Source organism: Xenopus laevis, chromosome 3S, assembly GCF_017654675.1.
Source record: "Xenopus laevis strain J_2021 chromosome 3S, Xenopus_laevis_v10.1, whole genome shotgun sequence".
Classification (NCBI taxonomy): Eukaryota; Metazoa; Chordata; class Amphibia; order Anura; family Pipidae; genus Xenopus; species Xenopus laevis.
In genome coordinates, this window is record NC_054376.1 from 58813432 (window position 1) to 58835786 (window position 22355).

The 22355-nt window shown below is 39.1% G+C and overlaps 1 protein-coding gene across 2 annotated transcripts in view; it reads left to right on the plus strand.

Annotated features, from left to right (window-relative positions):
• The window catches only part of cpeb1.S (cytoplasmic polyadenylation element binding protein 1 S homeolog), a 43137-nt gene extending 32201 nt beyond the window's left edge, over positions 1-10936 (plus strand). The window contains exons 9-12 of one of the 2 annotated variants that reach the window (XM_041587717.1): positions 5823-6021; positions 6742-6836; positions 8342-8422; positions 9349-10936. In XM_041587717.1, the coding sequence (XP_041443651.1) occupies positions 5823-6021; positions 6742-6836; positions 8342-8422; positions 9349-9459 (486 nt within the window). In that variant the 3' untranslated portion in view covers positions 9460-10936. 2 annotated transcript variants of the gene reach the window in all.
• Positions 10937-22355: the final 11419 nt, after the last annotated feature.

The window sequence follows — 22355 nt, forward strand, 5'->3', positions numbered from 1 at the left end:
TTCCTAAGAGCTATTTACACGTCTTCTGGATCGACCCTGAGACCCTGTCTCGCTTCAGCCTGGGTGTCCAGAGCTATTCAAGCATGGGCAGAATCTTTAGTCACAGACATTCAAGAAGGAGTGCCCAGAACTGACCTACTGTCCTCTGCGCAAACAATTGCGGAGGCGTCCGCTTACCTCTGTGATACTACCCTGGATATTTCACAAATTACAGCCCGAACATCAGCTCTATCCATAGCGGCACGGAGGACCTTATGGCTTAAAAACTGGTCAGCTGACCTAAGTTCTAAGAAATCCTTAACCTCACTGCCCTTTAAAGGTCAACGATTATTTGGTGAAGAACTTGAGAAAATCATTTCACAAGCAACAGGGGGAAAAAGCACCTTCCTTCCTCAGGCAAAGAGCAGGTCCATGGGGACAGCCAGACGCGGAAAGTTTTTTCGTGGCCAAAGCGGACGTTACACACGCAAGTACAGTCCACCACGACGCTCCCACTTTCGTAACAAGACCAACGATAAAACTCGCACCCCATGGAAGTCCAACAAAACCTTCACGAAGCCCGCAGGAGATAAGTCTACCTCAGCCTGACGGGGCACCCCCTCCGGAATCGCTAGAACAAATAGGGGGCAAGTTACTACGATTCCGGGAGGTATGGATCCATCACTCTTCAGATGCTTGGGTCAACGAGATAGTCACGGAAGGTTATCATCTCGACTTCACAAATCTACCTCCTCGAAAATTCCTTATGTCCAGGGTTCCATCACACCCCCAAAAAGCACGAGCATTCTTACAATGCATTTCCAAACTGGAACATACTGGAGTAATTGTACCAGTACCACAGCCGGAGAGATTCTCAGGGTTCTACTCCAATCTGTTCATAGTGCCAAAGAAGGACGGATCCTTCCGACCAATTTTAGATCTCAAACTGCTCAACAAGTTTATCAGGTCCATTCGTTTCAAGATGGAAACACTCCGATCAGTGATACGAGGCATGGAGCACGAACAGCTCATGATGTCCTTAGACATCAAGGACGCATATCTTCATGTACCAATTTGGATCCACCACCAAAAATACCTCCGATTTGCATTCGCGAATCAACACTTTCAATTTGTGGCACTTCCGTTCGGACTCTCGTCAGCACCACGGGTGTTCACCAAGCTTATGGCGGTAACGGCAGCAACGTTACGACTACAAGGCATTTCAGTGACTCCATATTTGGACGATCTTCTCCTGAAGGCCAGATCAGAAGAAAAGGCAAAGGAGGACTTATGCAAGACGACTCGACTATTGCAGAGATTCGGCTGGACCATCAACTGGTCAAAGTCCAACCTACAGCCCAGCCACCAGATGATATTCTTGGGCCTGGAATTCAACACAATGACACAGATGGTTTGTCTTCCACGAGACAAACAGCACAAGATCAGAGATCAAGTACAGTCACTCCTATCTCACCAGAGACCAACTGTCCACATGGCAATGAAAGTACTGGGACTCATGGTGTCAACCATCGAGGCAGTTCCCTTTGCTCAAATTCACCTACGGGACTTACAAGCAAACATTTTGTCATCCTGGAAAGGAGGTCCTCTGTCGCGAGTGATCAACCTCTCCCACACGACAAGGGAGACTCTTCTGTGGTGGTTGAGGATGGACACCCTGGCCATGGGTCAATCATGGGCGAGCCCAGATTGGAGTGTAATTTCCACGGATGCGAGCCTCAAGGGCTGGGGGGCCACGTGGAACAACCTATCTGCACAAGGTCAATGGTCTCCCGAGGAGTCCAAACTTCACATCAACGTACTAGAATTGCGAGCAGTAAGACTAGCCTTATTCCATTGGTCACATCGCCTGCACCAAAAACCAGTTCGCATCCAAAGCGACAACGTCACAACAGTGGCGTACATAAATCGGCAGGGAGGAACACGCAGCAAAGCTGCACTAAAGGAAGCACAAGCAATACTGGGTTGGGCAGAAACCAACCAAGTACAATTGTCGGCCATTCACATCCCAGGAGTGGCGAACATAAAAGCAGACTTCCTCAGCCGAAATCACGTACATCCGGGCGAATGGGAACTTCATCCGGAGGCATTCATGGAGCTAGTAAATCTCTGGGGCTACCCACAGATCGACCTCATGGCATCCAGAACCAATCGCAAGGTTCAAAGGTTCTTTGCTCGTTCCCGAGACACAATAGCGGAAGGAGTGGACGCCATGACACAGCCTTGGTCGTTCGACCTGGCATACGTCTTTCCTCCTCTTCCGATGTTACCTCGAGTCCTCAAGAAGATCAGGAGATCTACCATCACGGTAATTGTGGTAGCTCCCTATTGGCCTCGAAGAACATGGTTCTCCGATCTGCAAGAGATGTCCATAGAACAACCGATCCGTCTACAACACAGACCAGATCTGCTCAGCCAGGGTCCAGTGACACATCCAAATCCCGGACTGTTCGCTTTGACGGGATGGCTATTGAAGCATCCATCTGGCGAAGAAAAGGGATAGCAGAAGAAGTTATTTCAACTATGCTAAAAGCACGTAAACCCACGTCTTCCAAATCTTATCACAGAGTGTGGCGTTCCTATTACAGTTGGTGTGAAGAGCTCAACCTGCCCCCTCTAGAACTCAGCATGCCTAGAGTGTTGTCCTATTTACAGCGTGGTCTGCAGTTGGGTCTAAAACTCAGTTCACTAAAAGTACAAGTATCTGCGTTGTCTGTCCTTTTTCAACATCGACTTGCAACAGAGGACACCATACGGACTTTTCTGCAAGGAGTGGCTCACGTAATTCCTCCATTTCAACCGCCCGTCGCGGGTTGGGATCTTAATCTCGTACTCGAGGCCTTACTTGACCCTCCATTCGAACCCATGAGTTCTATTTCCGACACATGGCTCATTTACAAGACTGTGTTTCTAGTGGCAATCTCGTCAACCAGAAGGGTGTCTGAACTGAGTGCACTATCCTGTGATCCGTCCTTTCTGGTGTTCCACAAGGACAAGGCAGTTTTGCGGACAGTTCCTTCGTTTCTACCCAAAGTTGTGTCTTCCTTCCACATTAATCAGGAAATCATAGTTCCATCATTATGTCCAGATCCAAATAATGACAAGGAACGACGTCTTCACAATCTAGACGTAGTCAGAGCACTCCGGTGGTACCTTGAACGGTCAAAGCCCTTTCGGAAATCTCAAACTCTATTTGTTATTCCTTCCGGACCTCGTAAAGGTCTACCAGCATCAAAGACTACCATCGCCAGATGGATCAAACAAACCATCTGCCAAGCCTACCTGTCAAAAGGTAGAACACCACCACAAGGTGTCAAGGCTCATTCCACAAGAGCAATGGGAGCCTCATCGGCATGGCGCAATGCTGCCTCATTGGATCAGATCTGCAAAGCAGCTACCTGGTCCTCTGTTCATACATTTACTAAATTCTACAGACTCGACAAAACTTCGTCGGCTGAGGCCTCCCTCGGTCGCAAGGTGTTGCAGTCTATCTTCCACTAAATCAGTTAAATTTGGCTCGTCCCACCCTGCTGTTTTTGGGACTGCTTTGTTAAGTCCCCATCGGACCCTGTGTCCCCTAAGACGACAGAGAAAACAGGATTTTTTGATACTCACCGTTAAATCTGTTTCTCTGTAGTCATAAGGGGACACAGGGCTTCCCGCCCTAGGACGAGCCGTTGACCTGATGGTCGTGTCCAGGATAATCCCTGACTTTCATTCTGTCATAAGTTATAGTTCAGTTATAATGGTTAAAATTTTTTTGGAACAAACTGAGTGTTGAGCACTGTGTGCGGGGTTAAGCCAAGCACGGCACGCCCCTTAATTAATTGTTACCAAGTGTCCTGCCTCCTGGAGGGTGGAGCTTAACCCCATCGGTCCCTGTGTCCCCCTTATGACTACAGAGAAACAGATTTAACGGTGAGTATCAAAAAATCCTGTTATGCGCATGTGTGCCCCAACTTGGCTGCTCAAACTGGGAACTTCCTCCTAAGTGCTGGTGGGGGGGGGTTCTCTTTACCCCAACCTTTGGGGAATTATATATATATTTTTGCAAATGGTGCCCTTTAAGGTATTTTAAACGGTTTTGGAATGACTCCTTAACCCACAAAACCTCAGGTCCCAAGCATTCTGGATATCACAATAGCCTTGGATATTAGGCTTGTTGAAAGTTATCCAACATCCCAAACATGATGTTCACATTTTGGACAATAGTCCTGATTTAACAGCCCATGTCAATTTTTTTTATTTATTTTTTAAATTTATCTATTTAAGGGGCAGATTTATGAAAATGTGAGCATAAAACTTGGCACTGAAACTCACCCATGTTCTATTCCTACCTATAGGATTTAGAATAATTTATCAATTGAATTCACCATTTGATAAATATCCTATAGGAATGAATAGAAAGTGAGTTTTCCTGTGGCAAGTTCTAAATTCACACTGATATGTTCTTTTTTTAGTTAAAATGCTCTGCATGTGGCAGCATCCTGCATGCAACTTAATGTTGCACATTTTAGTATCCTTGGCTAAGATACAGAACTTCCAATACCTTCTTCTGGTCATTAATAAACAAGGTTAAAAAAAAAAGCAAAGGGCCAAGGTTGGACCCATGTGGTGCTCTAACAATGCTCCAAAAAAGAAATATAGCCCAAAAGAGTTTCAGCAAACACTACTAAATCTAGTTACACTTTTCAGCATCCACTTTTAAGTCAGACTTGTGGGGGGGGGGGGACTGTTGCATGGAGTTAGGTCAAAAAAGAAATCACTGACATTAAAATAATGTCCGAATGTGCAAGTTCATGTGTGCAAAACAAACTGCTTATTCAGGGCTTCTACTTTGGAATACTACCTTAGAATATTTACAATATCTTGTATTAACACTGCCCGGAATAATATAGTGAATAAAGTACCCCCTCTTGTAAATTATAAGGATATTATAAGTTACGGAGGAGTTTCATGACCATATAAAAACACAAGGCCGAAGGCAGAGTTTTTATACAGGTCATGGAATTCCAAGGTAACTTCTAATATCCTCATAATTTGCAACTGGGGGTACTTTATTTATACACAAACTTCAGTGAGTCATGTGACAAATGACAGAACTCACCGTTTATAACTGATGACATCAGAACTCTCCATTTATAAGGATATAATTTACAAGATATTCCGTTTTTGTGTATTAAGGATTACTCTACGGTCATACTTTAGAAGGGCTGTTGTGAGTTACACATGTAGCTTCTGAGAAGCTCAAATCAACCATTTGAACAGAATCAAACAATCAAAAGGTTCTATGATTTTTCTTTAGTACTTTTTTTGAACAGAATCAAACAATCAAAAGGTTCTATGATTTTTCTTAATTTAGTACTTTTTTTTTTGTATGAAGCAGATCGGCAAGCACTCCGGAAGCCTCTTGTTGTTGGTAAAATTCAACTTTTATTTCAACACATTAATACCATTACATTACGGATGTAATGGTTTTAATGTGTTGAAATAAAAGTTGAATTTTACTAACAAGAAGCTTCCGGAGTGCTTGCCGATCTGCTTCATACCTAAAATTACACACACCCTTTGCTACGGGTTTGGGGCGATGCACCCGGACCACTTGAGACGTCGGGTGAGTGTTTTTCCCATTTCCTAGTAGTGGTTTCACATTGTGTTTACGTTGAAGTGTTGGACCTGGGGTTTCTACATCCAGGTCACTCTTGTTACAGGGTGAGAAAGGTTACTCACCCAACTAACATATACTAGTCAAATATTTAATACAGGACTGTGCAGCTTCAAATTCTTTTGCCAATTAGTACTTTTTTTTTTTTTTTACCTCTTAGGTGCAAGTCATTCCTTGGGTACTTGCAGACAGCAACTTTGTGCGTAGTCCATCACAGCGGCTAGATCCCAGTAAGACTGTATTTGTGGGGGCTCTTCATGGCATGCTAAATGCTGAAGCTTTGGCCTCTATCATGAACGATCTGTTTGGAGGTGTAGTCTATGCTGGCATTGATACTGATAAGCACAAATATCCAATCGGTGAGCAAATGTTTAAAATGCTACCTAACAGAACCAATTATTTAAAACCTTCCTTGTTTGTTCTCTAGCCTCTAATGCCACGGTCTTCAGATTGAATAGGAAAAACCTGCCTAGAGCCTGTGGGGAAAGCTCCACCCCAGAGGTTCACCTCTGACACTACTAGAGGCATCGGTACTCTGCTGAGGCTTGGTTTAGAAAAGCCCACAAGCAAGTTTGTAAAATTGCTACATGGTCCTACAAACTGTAAGAGCTAAGACGCACCTTGCTACTTATAGCCAGCTACTTCAAGACTCCAAAACACCAGAAAATACACCGCCATAGACAATACTGAAAATTCTTTTAAAACACCTGCATTGAACATTATCAGAAGAATCAATTTTGTAGCGAGAGCTAGTTTGCTACAAGTAGCTCCATGTCATTGCCCTAAGGAAAAGGAGTTTGTCAGACACAGGGCAACCCTCCCAGGTAGTGAGTCTACTCTGGATTGTTTTATCCACTTTATGGTTATTCTACTAGATGTAAATAGTTCTGGTCAATAAGTTGGTGCAGGGAGTATTCTTCTTCCTTCAGTTTTGTCTCCTGGTGGATGCTTCCTCAAGGTCCCTGTGTCCCACATACCCCTGAATAAAAAAGGATTTAACTGTAACCTACAGTTTTGTGTTTATGTATGGAAAATAACTTAAATACCCCTTTAACATTATTTTTCATGCTTGTGTGTAGGGTCAGGTCGCGTGACCTTCAATAACCAGCGCAGTTATCTAAAAGCTGTAAGTGCTGCATTTGTGGAAATAAAGACTGCCAAGTTTACGAAAAAGGTAGGTTTTGAAAGGCATATCATTTATTTGAAGATAAGATGTGCAATGTGTTTTGGACTCCTTCTTTCCACAAGAACTCTCAATAGATGTCATTCTAACACACCATCTGTTTGTATCTTTAGTGGAAATTGTATGCCAATCTCAACAGTCTAAATGAGGAGCCTTTATTTTGCTGACTGATGCTTGTGGAAACCTTCCTGTTCTCTAGATTTAAAAGGATACTGTCATGGGATACATATTTTTTTTTCAAAGTGCTGCTCCAGCAGACTTCTGCACTGAAATAAGTTTCTCAAAAGATCAAACTGTTTTGTTTTTTTTTTAATTTAAAAATCTGACATGGGGCTAGACAGTCTTTCCCAGCTGCCCCAGTCATGCGACTTGTGTTCTGATAAACGTCAGTCGCTCTTTAATGCTGCACTGCAAGGTGGAGTGATATCACCCACGCGCGCGCAAAATGACCTGAGATGGCTGCCTACACACCAATATTACAACTACAAAAAAATACACTTGCTGGTTCAGGAATTAAATTTTATACTGTAGAGTGAATTATTTGCAGTGTAATTTAGAAATAAAAACTACATCCTAAAAATCATGACCTAATCCCTTTAAGGTTTCTCTGATTTGTAAAGGCTGGTTTCTTAAATTCTGTGAGACTAAATTTTGCTTACTCCAGTTTATTCAAATTACTAGACTAAGACATATTACTTTATTAACATCTGTTTTTAAGATGTACTCTGAATTGGATATATTTGATTTTATAGTATTTATAGCAGATTTCTAGGCCTCTAGCTGGCCTCTAGTCTGCAGTGTTCTGAAAACTGCTGAGATAAAGACATACAATAAACCTGCACTCTTAATTGCCACTAAACATCACCAACTATGGGAATCTTGCTCCCTAAGGCCCTGGGCAGAAACTGCATTTTGAAAAGAGGATCGCTCCCTTAATCTCAGTAGTTGTACAGGTATGGGACCTGTTATCCAGAATGCTTGGGACCTGGGGTTTTCCAGATGATGGATCTTTTTGTAATTTGGATCTTAAGTCTACTAGGAAATCATGTAAAGATTAAATAAACCCAATAGGCTGGGTTTCCTTCCAATAGGCTGGGTTTCCTTCCAATAAGGATTAATTCTTAGTTTGGACAAGGTACTGTGTTACAGCGAAAAAGTAATTTGGATAACTTGTTGGGGAGTCTATGGGAGATGACTGCTGTAATTTAAAGCTTTCTACATAACCGGTTTCTGGATAATGGATCCCATACTAATTTTGGCTTCCTCCTGCTTGTAGCTACATGAAACGTGGGATATGCCAGTCTCCACTCAGTGTTTGATAATTCTGTAGCTGATCATTGCAGCAAAGTTAACATGTAATTATTTGCCAGGTAAACCTAAATTGTTGCTCAGCCTTTACTGTTATGTACACTTCTGTTTTCTTCGCACAAAACCATTAGATTTATAGGAATCGATTCATAAAGATTTACTTTTCACTGGATTTTTCTAAAACTCAGGTTCAAATTGACCCATATTTGGAAGACTCTGTTTGCCAGGTGTGCAATGCTCAGCCTGGACCATTCTTCTGCAGAGACCAGGTAACATGTTTTTTTTCAAAGTTGACCAGTGCCCTAAGTGTTGGGGAGTTTTTTTTTTTTTCTATGTAATTGTGAAGTCACAATGGCTGAGTAACGTTTTGTAGCTCTTTCCCTTTATTTTTGGCAATGGCTGGGCTGCCACAAGGAAGCTGGATACTTGAACTATCCTTCATATGATTTTGGTAGCATTTATATTTCCTAAGATCAATCTGTTTCATTACAATGGAATGCCTATTTTGTTTTGCAGATATTTCTGTAGATGTCAGTGGGGATCATAAGCCTACTTGGCGTTCTGTTAACCAGTATATTTTCAAACATCATTCTGGATTCAGCATTTCAACTATTATGAATAAATTGCCTGAATCGTTGTATTTGCAAATTAAGATTATGCCTTGAAATGGTCAGCCAAAGGTTTTAATTGTGAAGCTCACTTATGTGTTTAATATTTAAAGGGGACCCGTCGCCCAAAAAATATATTCCAAATCCTATTATCACATTAGTCAAGCATAAATAACTTTAATTACACTATAAATTATTTGAGTTGAGCTTCCTTCAGTCTGGGATGTCCTAATTATAGCAGGCAGGAGCCTATTCCAGTCTCTTATTCAAATCAGTGCATGGCTGTTAGGGTAATATGGACCCTAGCAACCAGATTACGGAAATTGCAAACTGGAGAGCTGCTGAATGAAAAGCTAATAACTCAAACCACAAATAATAAAAATGAAAACCAATTTTAAATTGTCCCAGAATATCAGTCTCTACATCATACTGACAGTTCGTTTAATGGTGAACAACCTCTTTAAGATCCCTGCCAAATAACATTCTTTGGGTATCTTGATTAGCCTTGACTCTTCCACTTGACTGCTTATGCTAGTCTTTCAGTCATAACTTGATTGTTGGAATACTAAATCTTTATCTGTCTACAGGTTTGCTTTAAGTATTTCTGTCGCTCCTGCTGGCACTGGCAACACTCCATGGAAATCCTGCGCCACCACCGCCCTCTTATGCGTAATCAGAAGAGTCGTGACTCAAGCTAAAGACATCAGATATTGGCACAACATTGGTCCAAAAATCTGACAACTGGATATGTTGGGGCTAAAATGAGTGTTCAGAATTTCTTCCCTCCAGCACTGGAAGCACTTGTATTTTTTTTTTTTTCTCCAGGGATAGATCATAAATCAGTGGATTGTGGGGAGAATGTCACTTTTTTTTTTTTTTTTTGCACTTGCTGTACCTTGTGGTAGTTTTCTCACACTAGTGCACACTGAAATTTGCCAGGTTTTTTTCCTTTTCTTTTAAAAAAAATAGTGAGTGGGATATTTCCTTCTCAGGACTTAATTGCAGTTCCCAGACTGGGCCCAAATAACATTGCTGAAATTAAGCAATGTTCATGGCCTTGTTTTCTTAAGGTTTATGGCTAGTGATGCCTCTGCTTTTGGTTTAACTTTTTTTTTTATTACAGGCGCTTCTTTTACATTCCTTGCAATACTGCTGGTGATGCAAATTACATTAATCCTCCCATGTTTTGCTGTTGCCATACAGTGCCTTCCAATTTATTTGATGTCCCATCTGAACTATATAAACTAGTTCAGCTGACATTTTTACTGTAACAATAGCAGAATTTGCTCTTTAAACCAAATCATATTTCATATTTTTACCCCTGTGGGATTTTTACAAGTTCCTTTTTACACTCTTAAAGACGTTTTTTAAGTCCATTATATATTTTTTTTCTTTTCTTTCCCTGGCAGCTTTTAACATTATTGCAGTTTTTCTGTTTCTGGGAGCTGCTGGTTAAGAAAACCTACATAAATTCTTTGTACAACAGAGTTTATAACCAAAAGGACAGACTTATGGCCTTGACAGAACAAGATTGAGCGAGTGTGTGTGTGTATATATAGTTTTACAGAAGTTTGTTGCACTTTTTAATTTGCACTTAAGGGGATGGTAGAGTTTTTAATCACTTTCTGTTTGTATTTGGCTGGACAAAAAGGGCTGTGATGTGTCTCGAGAATGGGGTAGAGGCTGGAAGAGATGGCTTGACACCTTTCTCCTGGAGGGAATAAGTGCCCATGCTTTGTTTCACTGTCAGTTTTTTGGAAATAACTGACTTATGCAAACTGTTGTAGGCCTTAAGATTGTGTCCTTTATTTTTATTTCTACCTCCCCCTTAAAATTGTAAGCTCTGTGCCAAAGACCCCAGTTTGTTTATCCCTCTCCTATCCAGTACATGCTGAGCTAATTTACTTCTAGCTGCCCTAAGCAGGGTATATCTGTGAAGCTGTGTGTAAAGTCTCTACCTCATTGTAGTTATGCAAGCAGAAGATGCACTTAATCTATGGATGTGGTGTAGTTTTGTTTGTTTTTTTTTCTTTGTTTTTTTGGCACAAAATAAACACGTTGAAGCAGTATGCATTTCTTGTTTTATCAAAGGGTGGGGGGGCACATTGTGCACTTAATTCTACATTTAATCAAATGTCCAAATGACTAGTGGTTAGTTCTGACCAACTTCAAATATATATTCTAAAAAAATACTGGAGTAAAGTTGCTTGTAAAGAATTAACCATAAAACCACTGCTGCAAAGATCCTCTCTCAGGTCAGTCAGATTAGGCACATTAGATTTACATATGATTTGTGACTACATAGTGGTAAATGGGGTGGTGGGGTGATTCATATACTATACTTCACAGTATAGTGATCAATGCTAGAAGCAATTTTCATTTATGAGACCAGCATGATGCATTGCTCTACTGATGTGCAAGGCAGGTTAGATGTAACCATGCAGATCAGGTGGTCAGTTATGTGATACTTTCCTATAACCTGAGCTGCTTTGTGAGAGCGGATTCATCTCCGTAAGCCAGAAGTTTTGAGTCTCAGCTGTGTGTCCAACATGTACAGAGCCTACCAACCAACTTTACCAGTTACCAACCTCTACCTGCAAGAGAAATGGGATCGGACAAGATTTATAGAGCACAGGAAAAAGGTATTGGCTAAGAGTTGTGCGGTTCTGTTTACATTGAAACCTTCTGCATAGTCTTCCCTCCCCCCTTCTTTCTATCTGCACTATATCTGACACAATGGAAATGTCCCAGCATTCCTATCACAAAATAGTAGATTTGTGTCTATAGCAGCTATTAATCTGTTGTATAGTATAATTGTTCCACAGTACCTTGCACCGTGAGAGTAAAACTGCATTATTCCCAGGTCTTCTGTATCATGTCCATCTTAAACTATGATGTTCCACAATGAGAACTCAAATAGTGATTAGGAACATCAAAATAGTGATTACACTTAAGCCTTAATGAATCAAACTGCCAAGCAAGCAGTACCATATGGGACAAGGTAAAGAATAAGCTTCACTACAGTTCTGCAGAGCTTGGATTCCAAGTACAATTAAGGATGTCACACTACAGAGCTTGGGCAGAGTAGGACACAAAGCCTGCCAAAATGCCTAATGTCAAAACTGGCCTGTGACATTTGTAAATCCTTGCTACTCTTGTGTTCCCTAGCAAGGCTGTAAACTGAAAGACCTTATGTTTTTAATCTCTCAATACAGGCAAGATCTGGTAAAATTTATCTTGTTTGGTCAAAACTTGTATGAACACCAACAGGTTTTCCAATGTCTGCAAATGAATGTATAGTACATCACCATAAGGAGCTGTGAGCCTTCATTCCTCAATATGCAGTTTCTTGGCTGTGTATTAGGTTTGGGAATGAAGATTTGCATGCCAGTGGAACGGTAGTTGGGTTGAAAACAGTTTTAAAACTAGGCTAGAAATGCTGCCTATAATGTTTTAGTTCTCTGTGCCATGGCAAGGTAAGCCATACTGTTTTATTAGAGCAGATCTGTGCCTCCAAGTCCCTAGTAGCTCCTAGACGTTTCTACTAATTCATAGTACATTAGATGTGCTGCTATAAAGATGCTAGCGTGCAGGGTAGGGTTGCCACCTGGCTGGTATTTTGCCAGCCTGGCCAGTAAAAATGATGGTTGATCCCAGTGTTTATAGGGGGAAAAGATAAATATATCGGACTGTTGTTTTTTTTGTTTTTTTTTTTGAAAAGGTGGCAACCCTAGTGCAGGGACAAATTCACATTTTTATATACAGTATGCAATATAAAGTTCTAATACTGTAAAATGCTGATTACAAATTCAGTGACACTTCATGATGGCTAAGGAACCAGTGCAATTTGTCAGAATTTAGCAATCCACCCCCTAGTATTTGCTTTTAATGCAGGGAACCTCATTTCCTGCTTGACTTGCAACAACCCCTAAACTTGGCTTCTTAATAGCTGCCCACTGACACTCAAGATGGACCTGCTTCTGTCTACAACTTTGAAAGTCTGTGTTGTTGCTATTATAGGGATGATGAATACATTATTTGTATCACATTTGTTTATAGGTTTTAATTTTAAAAGTATTACTTTTTATTTTTTTAATAAATTGTATTTGTTTACTGAAGGGCCATTTGCAGTTGCAGTATTGCTAGAAACTCAACACTCCTGTCTCTGATTAAAAAAAATATTAAAGGTCCAGTAACAGCCAAACTGCTTTACATTAATGTGGTCTTTAGCTGTTCATGCAATATTTAGTGTAATTGTACTGAGCATATTTTTCCTGCCCAAGAGGCAACTTACCTTTACATTTGCAGGAGAGGGTAATTAATAATTCAGCAATGCATACTTCATTTTGGAGTGTGTTTTGTCTTGCACACAACATTCACAGATTTATTTGTAGCAGTGAAGGCTGCCATGCAGGATTTCATAACAAGTAAGCTATTTGCAATATGTAGTATAACTATCAATGTAGCTCTGGGGGTCCTAAATCCAAATTTGATTTGCCCTGCTGGGGTCTTCCCTCCAGATACCATTTGAAAAGCTCAACCAACCTCCACATAAACAAGAATGCTAATTGTTTCCTCACATACCCTGACACATTTACTCAAATGTCCTGAACTGTTTAAGTACAGTGTTAACAGACTGCAGCATTTAGCATAGCACACACTAAGGCTGTACCAAACAAGGATACTTTTTGACTGAATCCTAGCACTTTATGAAAGATTCTGAGAGCTGCTACTAATTTCCCTTCCTTAAAGGGTTAATTATTTTAGTGTGATTGTTTATCTGGTTGCTTAGGCCCAATTTACCCTGGCAACCAGGTAGTTTTAGTGAGAGACTGGAAGATGGAGTAGACAAAAAAGTAGTAAAGTAAAAAATGACAGCCATTTTGGCTGTTGTGGTTTGTGGCCGCCATTTTTTTAAAGACCAATTGATATGCTAATAGGACATTTTCTAATTTACTAAAAGGTGAACTGCCCTTTTAAGTGAATGCACCATATAAGCTACTGTATGTATTTTAAATATTCAATCTCTCACTGCCTTTAACTTTATTGGCTTAAATCATACATTAATCATGCTCTGGCAGCATAAATATCACTGTGGAACAGTCGTGCACAGAGGCTTCTCTAGAAAAAGTAGATCATTTTGAGTAACTTTGAAATGAATGAAGGGAGGGAGGGACAGTATAATATTTCTTCAGTTCTTTCATGAGGTCACAGGTCTCTGGGCTGTTCTCCACAGTGCTGCACTTGTTTGGACCTTCCGGATTAGGGTCGTACTCCATTGAATATCCTCTAGCACTCCATCCAGCCTACTGCCTTGTAAGAGTTGGCTGACCGCAATAGTGTATGCTTATCTACAGATAAGAGAGAACACACCATGTTCTAGGACATGTAATATAGCAAATTGTATTTAATTGTTTGCTCCAGTGTAAAAACAGAAGACCCTTGAAAAATTGTATTTTTAAAGAAAAAAATATGCATTTTATGCAATTTTTTTTCTACAGCTTATTATGCTGTGTACCTATATAATGGTTTAAAATATACACCTTTCTCAATACTGCACCTACTTATTTTTAATGGATGATTTCAAGATTCACTATGGACAATGTAAAGTCACATAAGGTGGAATACCCAGCTTTATAAATCTGTTTTTTAACATAATCACAAATGATTTAACAAATCAAGTGTTAACATTGATCCAGTCAGTATTCCAAATCAGTGCAGCTGGCCCCAGTTTACAACCAATATACAGAAAGTGCATTATCTATATATACAAACGTTTCTGAGCAGGAAGCACAGCTATATTATCAGAAGTTCTGGGAGTGTAGCATTTTTTTTTTTAGCAGCAAGTGGTAGAGTCCTGTGCGGAACCAACTTGCTAAACCCGTCCCGCAAGTACCTTATCCACAACCCGATCCGTGACCCGCTGACCAAGAAACAAGAAGTACTGTCGTAAACCGGAAGTGACATCATTAGAAGTAAGTGTGATCAGGAAAAAGTAAAACTCGCTATTGAGAAGAACCGCTGACCCGTGTCTATACCAGCTCCTGAAACGTCTACCTGCAACCTGCAGGTACCAGTGGTGTAACTACCGGGGGTGCAATTGGGCCAGGGCCCGCACCCCCCAGCAGTCACTGGCCCCCTGGAGTCGGCTGCAGCCTCACAGACGAGGGTGGGGGGCGGAGCCCGGCTGCACCTAGTTCTGTGACTGGCAGGTACCTGACCCGCTGCAGGACTCTAGCAAGTGGCCAAGCCCCAGCCTGGTAGAACAGATTCACGAACAGTACCTTGGTTATGTTTTGGAAAATACATAATCACAGTCAGTATCCAGGTAGCACACGTTAGAATAATTATTTGTATCCGGTATGGTTAGAACCAGTATCAGATGTTGCTGATTAGGCAGGCAGTACAGATCAGTGATTATTCCCCTATTAAGAAGTGCTATAAACAAATTATCTTAGAAGACAAATTCCTAGGACTAGGAGAGCAGGAAATTGTGTAAATAATCTTAGAAGTATATATATACCTACACATTCCTATCATAAGTACTGGAGAGATATGTGGCAGTAGAAGGGGTGATGGTGATTATTTGCAAGGCAGCAAAATGTATAAACATGCCCCTTTTTATATTCTAATGTTCAGTATTACAGAATATGTTGGCACTTTATAAATATTTGTTATTAATTGAAGAATATAGGGAGTCCTTGAGTTAAACACCCGACTTACAGTATATACAACTCACACTTACAGACTGGGGCTATTACAGTAACATACTATGATTTTATTAGCATGCCCCAATCCCCTCTGGTGTGTGTTGTCTACTGAGGAGCACAGAAAGGTAAAAATAAATACTATTTTAAGATAAACATCTGTCCAAGTTGCATTTAATAAGTAAATGTATATATTTCAACATACATACAAATTCAACTTAAGAACAAACCTACAGACCCTATCTCGTACGTAACCCGGGGACTGTCTTTATATTAGTATAGATGTAACATCAGTTTGCAGGTATAGTTGGGAAATGCAGTACAGCTGAATTTAAACACAAGGATGAGAACCAAACACCAAGGACTGGTTATAGCCAGTTACAGAATATAAAGAGCTGCTGAAAAAATAATGAATAACAATATATGAAATTACTGATACCCTTTAAGAGCCTCTTCATTGAGAGGAAAATTTCTGTTTAAGAGACACCCAAAGTGACATAGGTTGCACCTCCCTCTGTTTCCATTGGATCCACTTATGGTTCCTGGTTGATTTATAGTAGAGCATCTCTACTTTTTATGAACAAAGATAGATTGTGGAAGGATAACTTAAGGGGGCGGTTCACCTTTAAATTAACTTTTAGTATGATGTAGAGAGTGTTGTTTTGAGGCAACTTGCAATAGGTCTTCATTTTTCATAGTTTTAGAATTTTTGAGCTTTTTGTTTTGTTGTTTTTTGTGGAATTTCAGCAGCTATCTGTTGCTATGGCTCAATTTAACGTAGCAACCATGCAGTAGTTTAACAGGAATATAAATAGAGGAGGGCCTAAATCAAAGGATAAGTTATACTGAGAACAATAACATTTTAGCCATACAGAGCAATCGTTTTTGGCTACTGAGTTCAATGACCCCATTTGAAAGCTGCAAAGTGTCAGAAGAAGAAGGCAAATTATTAAAAAACTATACAGAATAAAAAGCGAATACCAAGTGAAAAATTGCTACAAATAGGTCATGCTAAAACATACCGTATTTGAATTTAATCTGAAGGTGAATCACCTTTTTAAAGTATCATTTGTATTCAAACCACAAGTTATTCTGGGAAGGAAGCCTAGAATTGACCCTAACATTTCCATTTACATGAAACACAGATATGAACTGCTTGTTGAATGTTCAGTGACATCAGAAAAAGAGCTGCTCAAGTAAACAAGTATAGTATCTTCTTCCCATGATTTATTAATCTCATGTCTAGCTATTCATCTTGTTCTTTTGACATAAGGTAATTACCTGACAATACCCAGTGTCTCTTGTTACAGGTGGAGATGGCTGCATGTGTGGTAGATACAAAGGGCCCTCAAACCCCTGGGCATCTGCTTGTCAACCTGAAAAGAAACCAGGTATCGTAATCATTTTTTTGAAAACGATGAGGGTGTTTTTATTTGCAAAAAGCATATAGGCCAAAGTAAATAGTTGTCAAAACAAACATGATGACTTGTTATAACTGCTTGTTAACCAATAAAAAAATCACTGTGACAGGCCAACCTTCACATAAAAATGTGTTTTGATTTGTTTTCCACAAAATGGCAGTACAGATATTAGACCTGTTATCCAAAATGCTTGGGACCAAGTGTTTCCTGGATAACTGATCTTTCTGTAATTTGGATCTTCATACCTTAAAGAGATACTGACACCTGAAATTAAACTTTTTTTTACATCTATTATAATATTGGCTTTGCAAGCTACTTCTAACTTTGCCATAAAGTATTTGCATGATGCTTTTACATTACCTGTCTGATCCCCCATGTTCCTGTATGAGGGGGCTGCCATATTTGTGCAGCAGGAGTCCGTTAGCATTAGAAACTGTAACTAACAGGCTGAGATGGGACAGTCAGGTTTGCAAAGTCAGAGTGTCAGAGAGTCAGGCTTAAGAACTTCAACTAACAATTATTATACAAAACAAACCTCTCAGCAAAAAAATGATCACCGTGACCTATAGGTAACATTTAATGTACATTCATATGCTAAAATTCATTTTTTTAGTGTCAGTATCACTTTAAGTTCATTGGAAAATCATGAAATTGTTAAATAAACCCAATACACTGGTTCTGCTTCCATTAAGTATTAATTTTAGTTTGCAATGCATCAACTACAACCTACTGTTTTATTATTACAGAGAAAAGGAGAATCATCTTTAAAATTTTGGATAAAATGGAGTCTGTGGGAGACAGCCTTTCCGTTATTTCTGGATAACAGATTTCCAGATATCCAGGATCCCATACCTAGCACTAAAAAAATCAAGTTTGTCTTTGAACTTAGCAATACAATATAACGATATTATATATAACCAGAACAGCAGCAGCAGTGATATGACCAAGAGCAAAGGATCCCAATTCCTGGAGTTTTCCCCTTATTGTTTCAGAGCCTGTTCGTCTCATGAAAGAGTTTTTAAACTGCCTTTAAAGGGGAACTTTCACGAAAATGAAATTTAATATAAGCTTCAGCATACTGAAATAAGAAACTTTTTAAATACAATCCATTAAATTCTGCACCATTTCTGATATAATAAAGTTTATGTTCACTATTCCTCTCTCGGCATCTGTTTCTCTTCATTCTGTCTTCATGCAAGAGTTGGGTGTCAGATAATCATTGACAGTTAGATCCAATATATCTCATAGGGGGGCTCCTTTTGCCTAGAAAATGTATTAGAGCTCACTCTATTTAATTCACCAGACATCATGTCTCTACATGCAGGATTTGTGCAAAAGGCAGTTATTTTGTTTGTACTGAAATCATTTATTTGAGTGAAATGTAATACATCTGTTAGGAAAGGAAGCCCCCCCCCTATAAGATATAGGATCTAACCTATTGGATCTAACTATCAATGAGTATCTGACTCATCCCAACTGCCGAATAAAGAGAGAGAAACACATGCTTAGAGAGGGATAGTGAACATAAACTTGATTATTTTAGAAACAATTCAGAATATTGCGATTTGCAGAATATGAAGTTTCTTATTCCAGTACGATGAAGCTTATATTTGCAGTTTCACGATAGTTCCCCTTTAAGGACTGTAGCATTTGTTGCTTTGACAAGCCGGTACTACGATAAGTAGAAAATGCTTTTTTATTGAGCAGAGACACCTACCCCCACAAGTTTCAAGTGGCACAGCACCTCTGGATGCAGTAGGACAAAAATGGGTTAAAAAAATGTGGGTTAGTTGATTCCGCTTACTCTGATCTCCAAATGGAGGCTGTCGTTTTGCTGAGGCTTAGTTTCCAACAGCTTCTGACTGGAAAGAAAAAGCTTTGAGTTGTAAAACACTAGGAGGCAGATCTATCAATAGTTGAATAGATTTCCACAGCTCAGGTGTAATTCATTCACATTTATAATAATATTTAAAGACTTTATACCAAAGCGTTCACTAACTGCCCAGGAAGAAACCTTCTCATTTATACGTTTTTATGCTCTTTTTATGCATATTATGCATTTTGTGTTTCGCTGCCTGAAACGCCCCTGTCTTCACTTATAAACTACCAGATAATACTGATAAATAAAGGAATATTGACTTTGTTAACAAACACTGATAAATCTACCCATAGATCTGTTCAGAGGAGAATATTTCATTATTATGTTCTAAGAACAACTCAAAATGTGTTCCGTATCAGGCAAATAATTACATGGCATAACATGATATATTTTTTTTTATATAGTATTGAATCAGTCATTAGGATAATAACTATTACCATAAAGCAGCTACACTTAAAACATGTTATCAAATAGAAGCCATTATTCCCTGTTCATATTCTTATAAAACTTCCCATGAAAGATGACCAGTTGTTGCTGGCATTTGTTTCCTTAAACATAACATAGTAACATAGTAAGGTAAGTTGAAAAAAGACCAGTCTTTCCTTAACTTTTCATTTATATAGTATAACCTTCACCAACCTTATGTTTTAATTATAGACCACAGTTAATTACTATTTTTTATACAATTTCATGTTTGAAAAATCAATGGTTTATTGCCCCCTCAAACCCCCCCCCCCTTCCTGTTTCCCAGTATCAGCTCACTAAGCCAGATGACTAACCGGTTACAGTAAATTGCTGGCATGTCCCTGATGCTGATGAGAAATAGATTTAACAGATTATAGTTTAACAGAGTATGTTATAGAATGGCCAATTCCAAGCAACTTTTCACTTGGCTTTCATTGTTTATTTATTATAGTTTTTTAATCATTTGCCTTCTTCTTCTGACTCTTTCCAGCTTTCAAATGGGGGTCACTGACCCATCTAAGAAATAAATGCTCTGTAAGGCTACAAATGTATTGTTATTGTGACTTTCTAATACTCCTCTTTCTATTCAGACTCTTACCTAATTATATTCCAGTCTCTTACTCAAATCAGTGCATGGTTACTTAGGTAATTTGGACCATAGCAAGCAAACTGCTGGAACTGCAAACTGAAGAGCTTATTAATAAAAAGCTAAATAAATCAATAACCATTAATAATAAAACATGAAAACCAATTGTAAATTTTCTCAGAATATTACTCTCTACATCATACTAAAAGTTAATTTTAAAACAAAGTGGATGACCTGCCATTCAGAACTACGGAGGAAAATTAATCAAATTAATTTTTAACATGAATGTTTTACACAGTTGATCTGTGATATACTTTTGGAAAGCTCACTGAGCATGCGCAGAAGGAGCTAAAATGGCAACTTTTGAGAAACTATTGTATCAAATCGTAAACAGTCTGATCTAGCTTACTGAGTTACTAGAAAGAAGCGTGCGAAGCGAGAAATGTTATCATCAAGACTGGTAAGAAAAACTGTTAAGAACATTTTGATAGACTTATGGGCACACTGGGAAATGTACATTGCTTTGCAATACTTTTCTTTCAATAGCATAACTTTAAACATAGAGATCTTGGTGTAACTTTGTTAGCAGGCTGTCTTTCACTTTCATTACACATGAAGTAGTAACTAGTGTACAGAGAAAAGGTTAAATGAATTGGGTCAGCAAAGAGGAATAAAATGCATTTAAATTTTTTCGAAATATATATGGTTAAAAAAAATGAAGCAGGACTATGTCAAGCCTTGGACACCTGTTTTTTCACAGAATGAATGTCTCACTAATTGAACACACTGCTATTATTTGGAACAAGCTATTATTATTTGGAGCACTGCTATTATTTGGAACAAGCCTCAATTAATGATTCAGTTACACAGAATCAGCAGCATGCATGTCATGGTTTGTTGGTTTGCTATTACTCTACTATACCTACTAGTAAATTATTTGCCATGTAGAAATATAATTTCTACCAAAAACAGTGATTGATGAGGTTAGTAACATCAGACTGCTATTATTCTGAACATAGCTGTATATTTGCAAAGCCCTTTAAAACCACTGAAATGTTGTAATCAGTGTATATTAAGTTGCTTCAATTAACAATTTCTTGAATTTGAAGAAAAATTGAATTTGAGTTTACATGCCTTTTAAATGTTGCTTTTCATGGACCCAGATAAGACACAGACCAGGACTATCCCCTGATAATATGCTTCTGCAGCAGGCAAATATTGAATTTGACACCTACAAATCTGAATTCTTTTGTTTCGTATCAGATGAACAATGAACGCCAAGCACTTGTGTTGAAACAAAACCACAGTCACTCGGTCAGGCTTGGTGCTATTAGAAGATCCAGTGGACAGATCGATAACTGGAACTACTACACCCCACACAGGTACCTTAAATGTTTTTGTACTTTATTCTGCAGATTACAACACAACAGATTACAACACATTTACAGGGTGGACTGACTACAAAACAAGATAATTCTGAGACTATAATGCAGATGGATAAGCTAACAAGTCAGTTGTTTATTGGTCCAACTGATGTCTGATTCTAAGGATTTTCCAGAATGGCAGATTATAGCACATATGTATACATATAATATATCTATTAAGATCCATAGGACACAGATAATAAAACATTTTGATTGACCTTGCATCGATTTGTTAAGTTTATTGTGTAACAATTGGAATTATTTAAAGTCAGAATATGTTGACATTTTTTAACAAGTGCTGTTGGCAGTTTTGATATGCTCTTTTCTTTCCTTTCTTTCTTCAAAGCCTTAATGCAGGACAACGCCAGCTGAAATTCCAGCAGCTCACCCAGGAGAATGCTAGAATTCTAGGGCGAATCCTTAAGAGGGAATCTGAATACAGCAAATGGGAGTCTGACTGGGAGACTGTGAAACAGATCAGAGGAAATATCTCTCGTTATACAAGAGTTCCTTCACCTCTCTGGGTAAGATGTTCCAATTTGTATTGTAGTTTAAACACTAGACTAAAAAGAGGGGATGGCAATATAAAGAAGCACCAGCAGAAATCTTGCCCCCCCCCTGCAATAAATGATCAAGGCTCCTGTATCAAGCACAGCAAATCCTTTGCATTGAGGCATAGATTTTGCCCTATCTGAACAATCGAAGGAGGACCAGAGAGACACAAGGGCTCAGACATTGCTGCATAGACTAATTCACTGGTCTCCCTACAGATGTCCAGGTCTCCCTCCCTCTGTGGCAGCCCTGGCTGGCACAACAGAAAGTCCTGGAATGACATTACAGGAGTTAAACACAAAAACACAGGCACATTAAATGTTGATTTTTTTTTTTTTTTAAACAAATCTTTATTGTAACACACATTAAGTAAATATGTACAAACTCTAGACATTTCTAATTTAACACTGACTGTGCATGAGATGAGACACCATATGTATATATATCCATGCAGCAGGCAGTTTACTGTCTGTCGTATGTACAGGATGGAGACATAAAAGAAAAAGGCCCGTTATTCCATGATGAGTTGTATGATTAAACAAAAACCCCATCATCTCTAC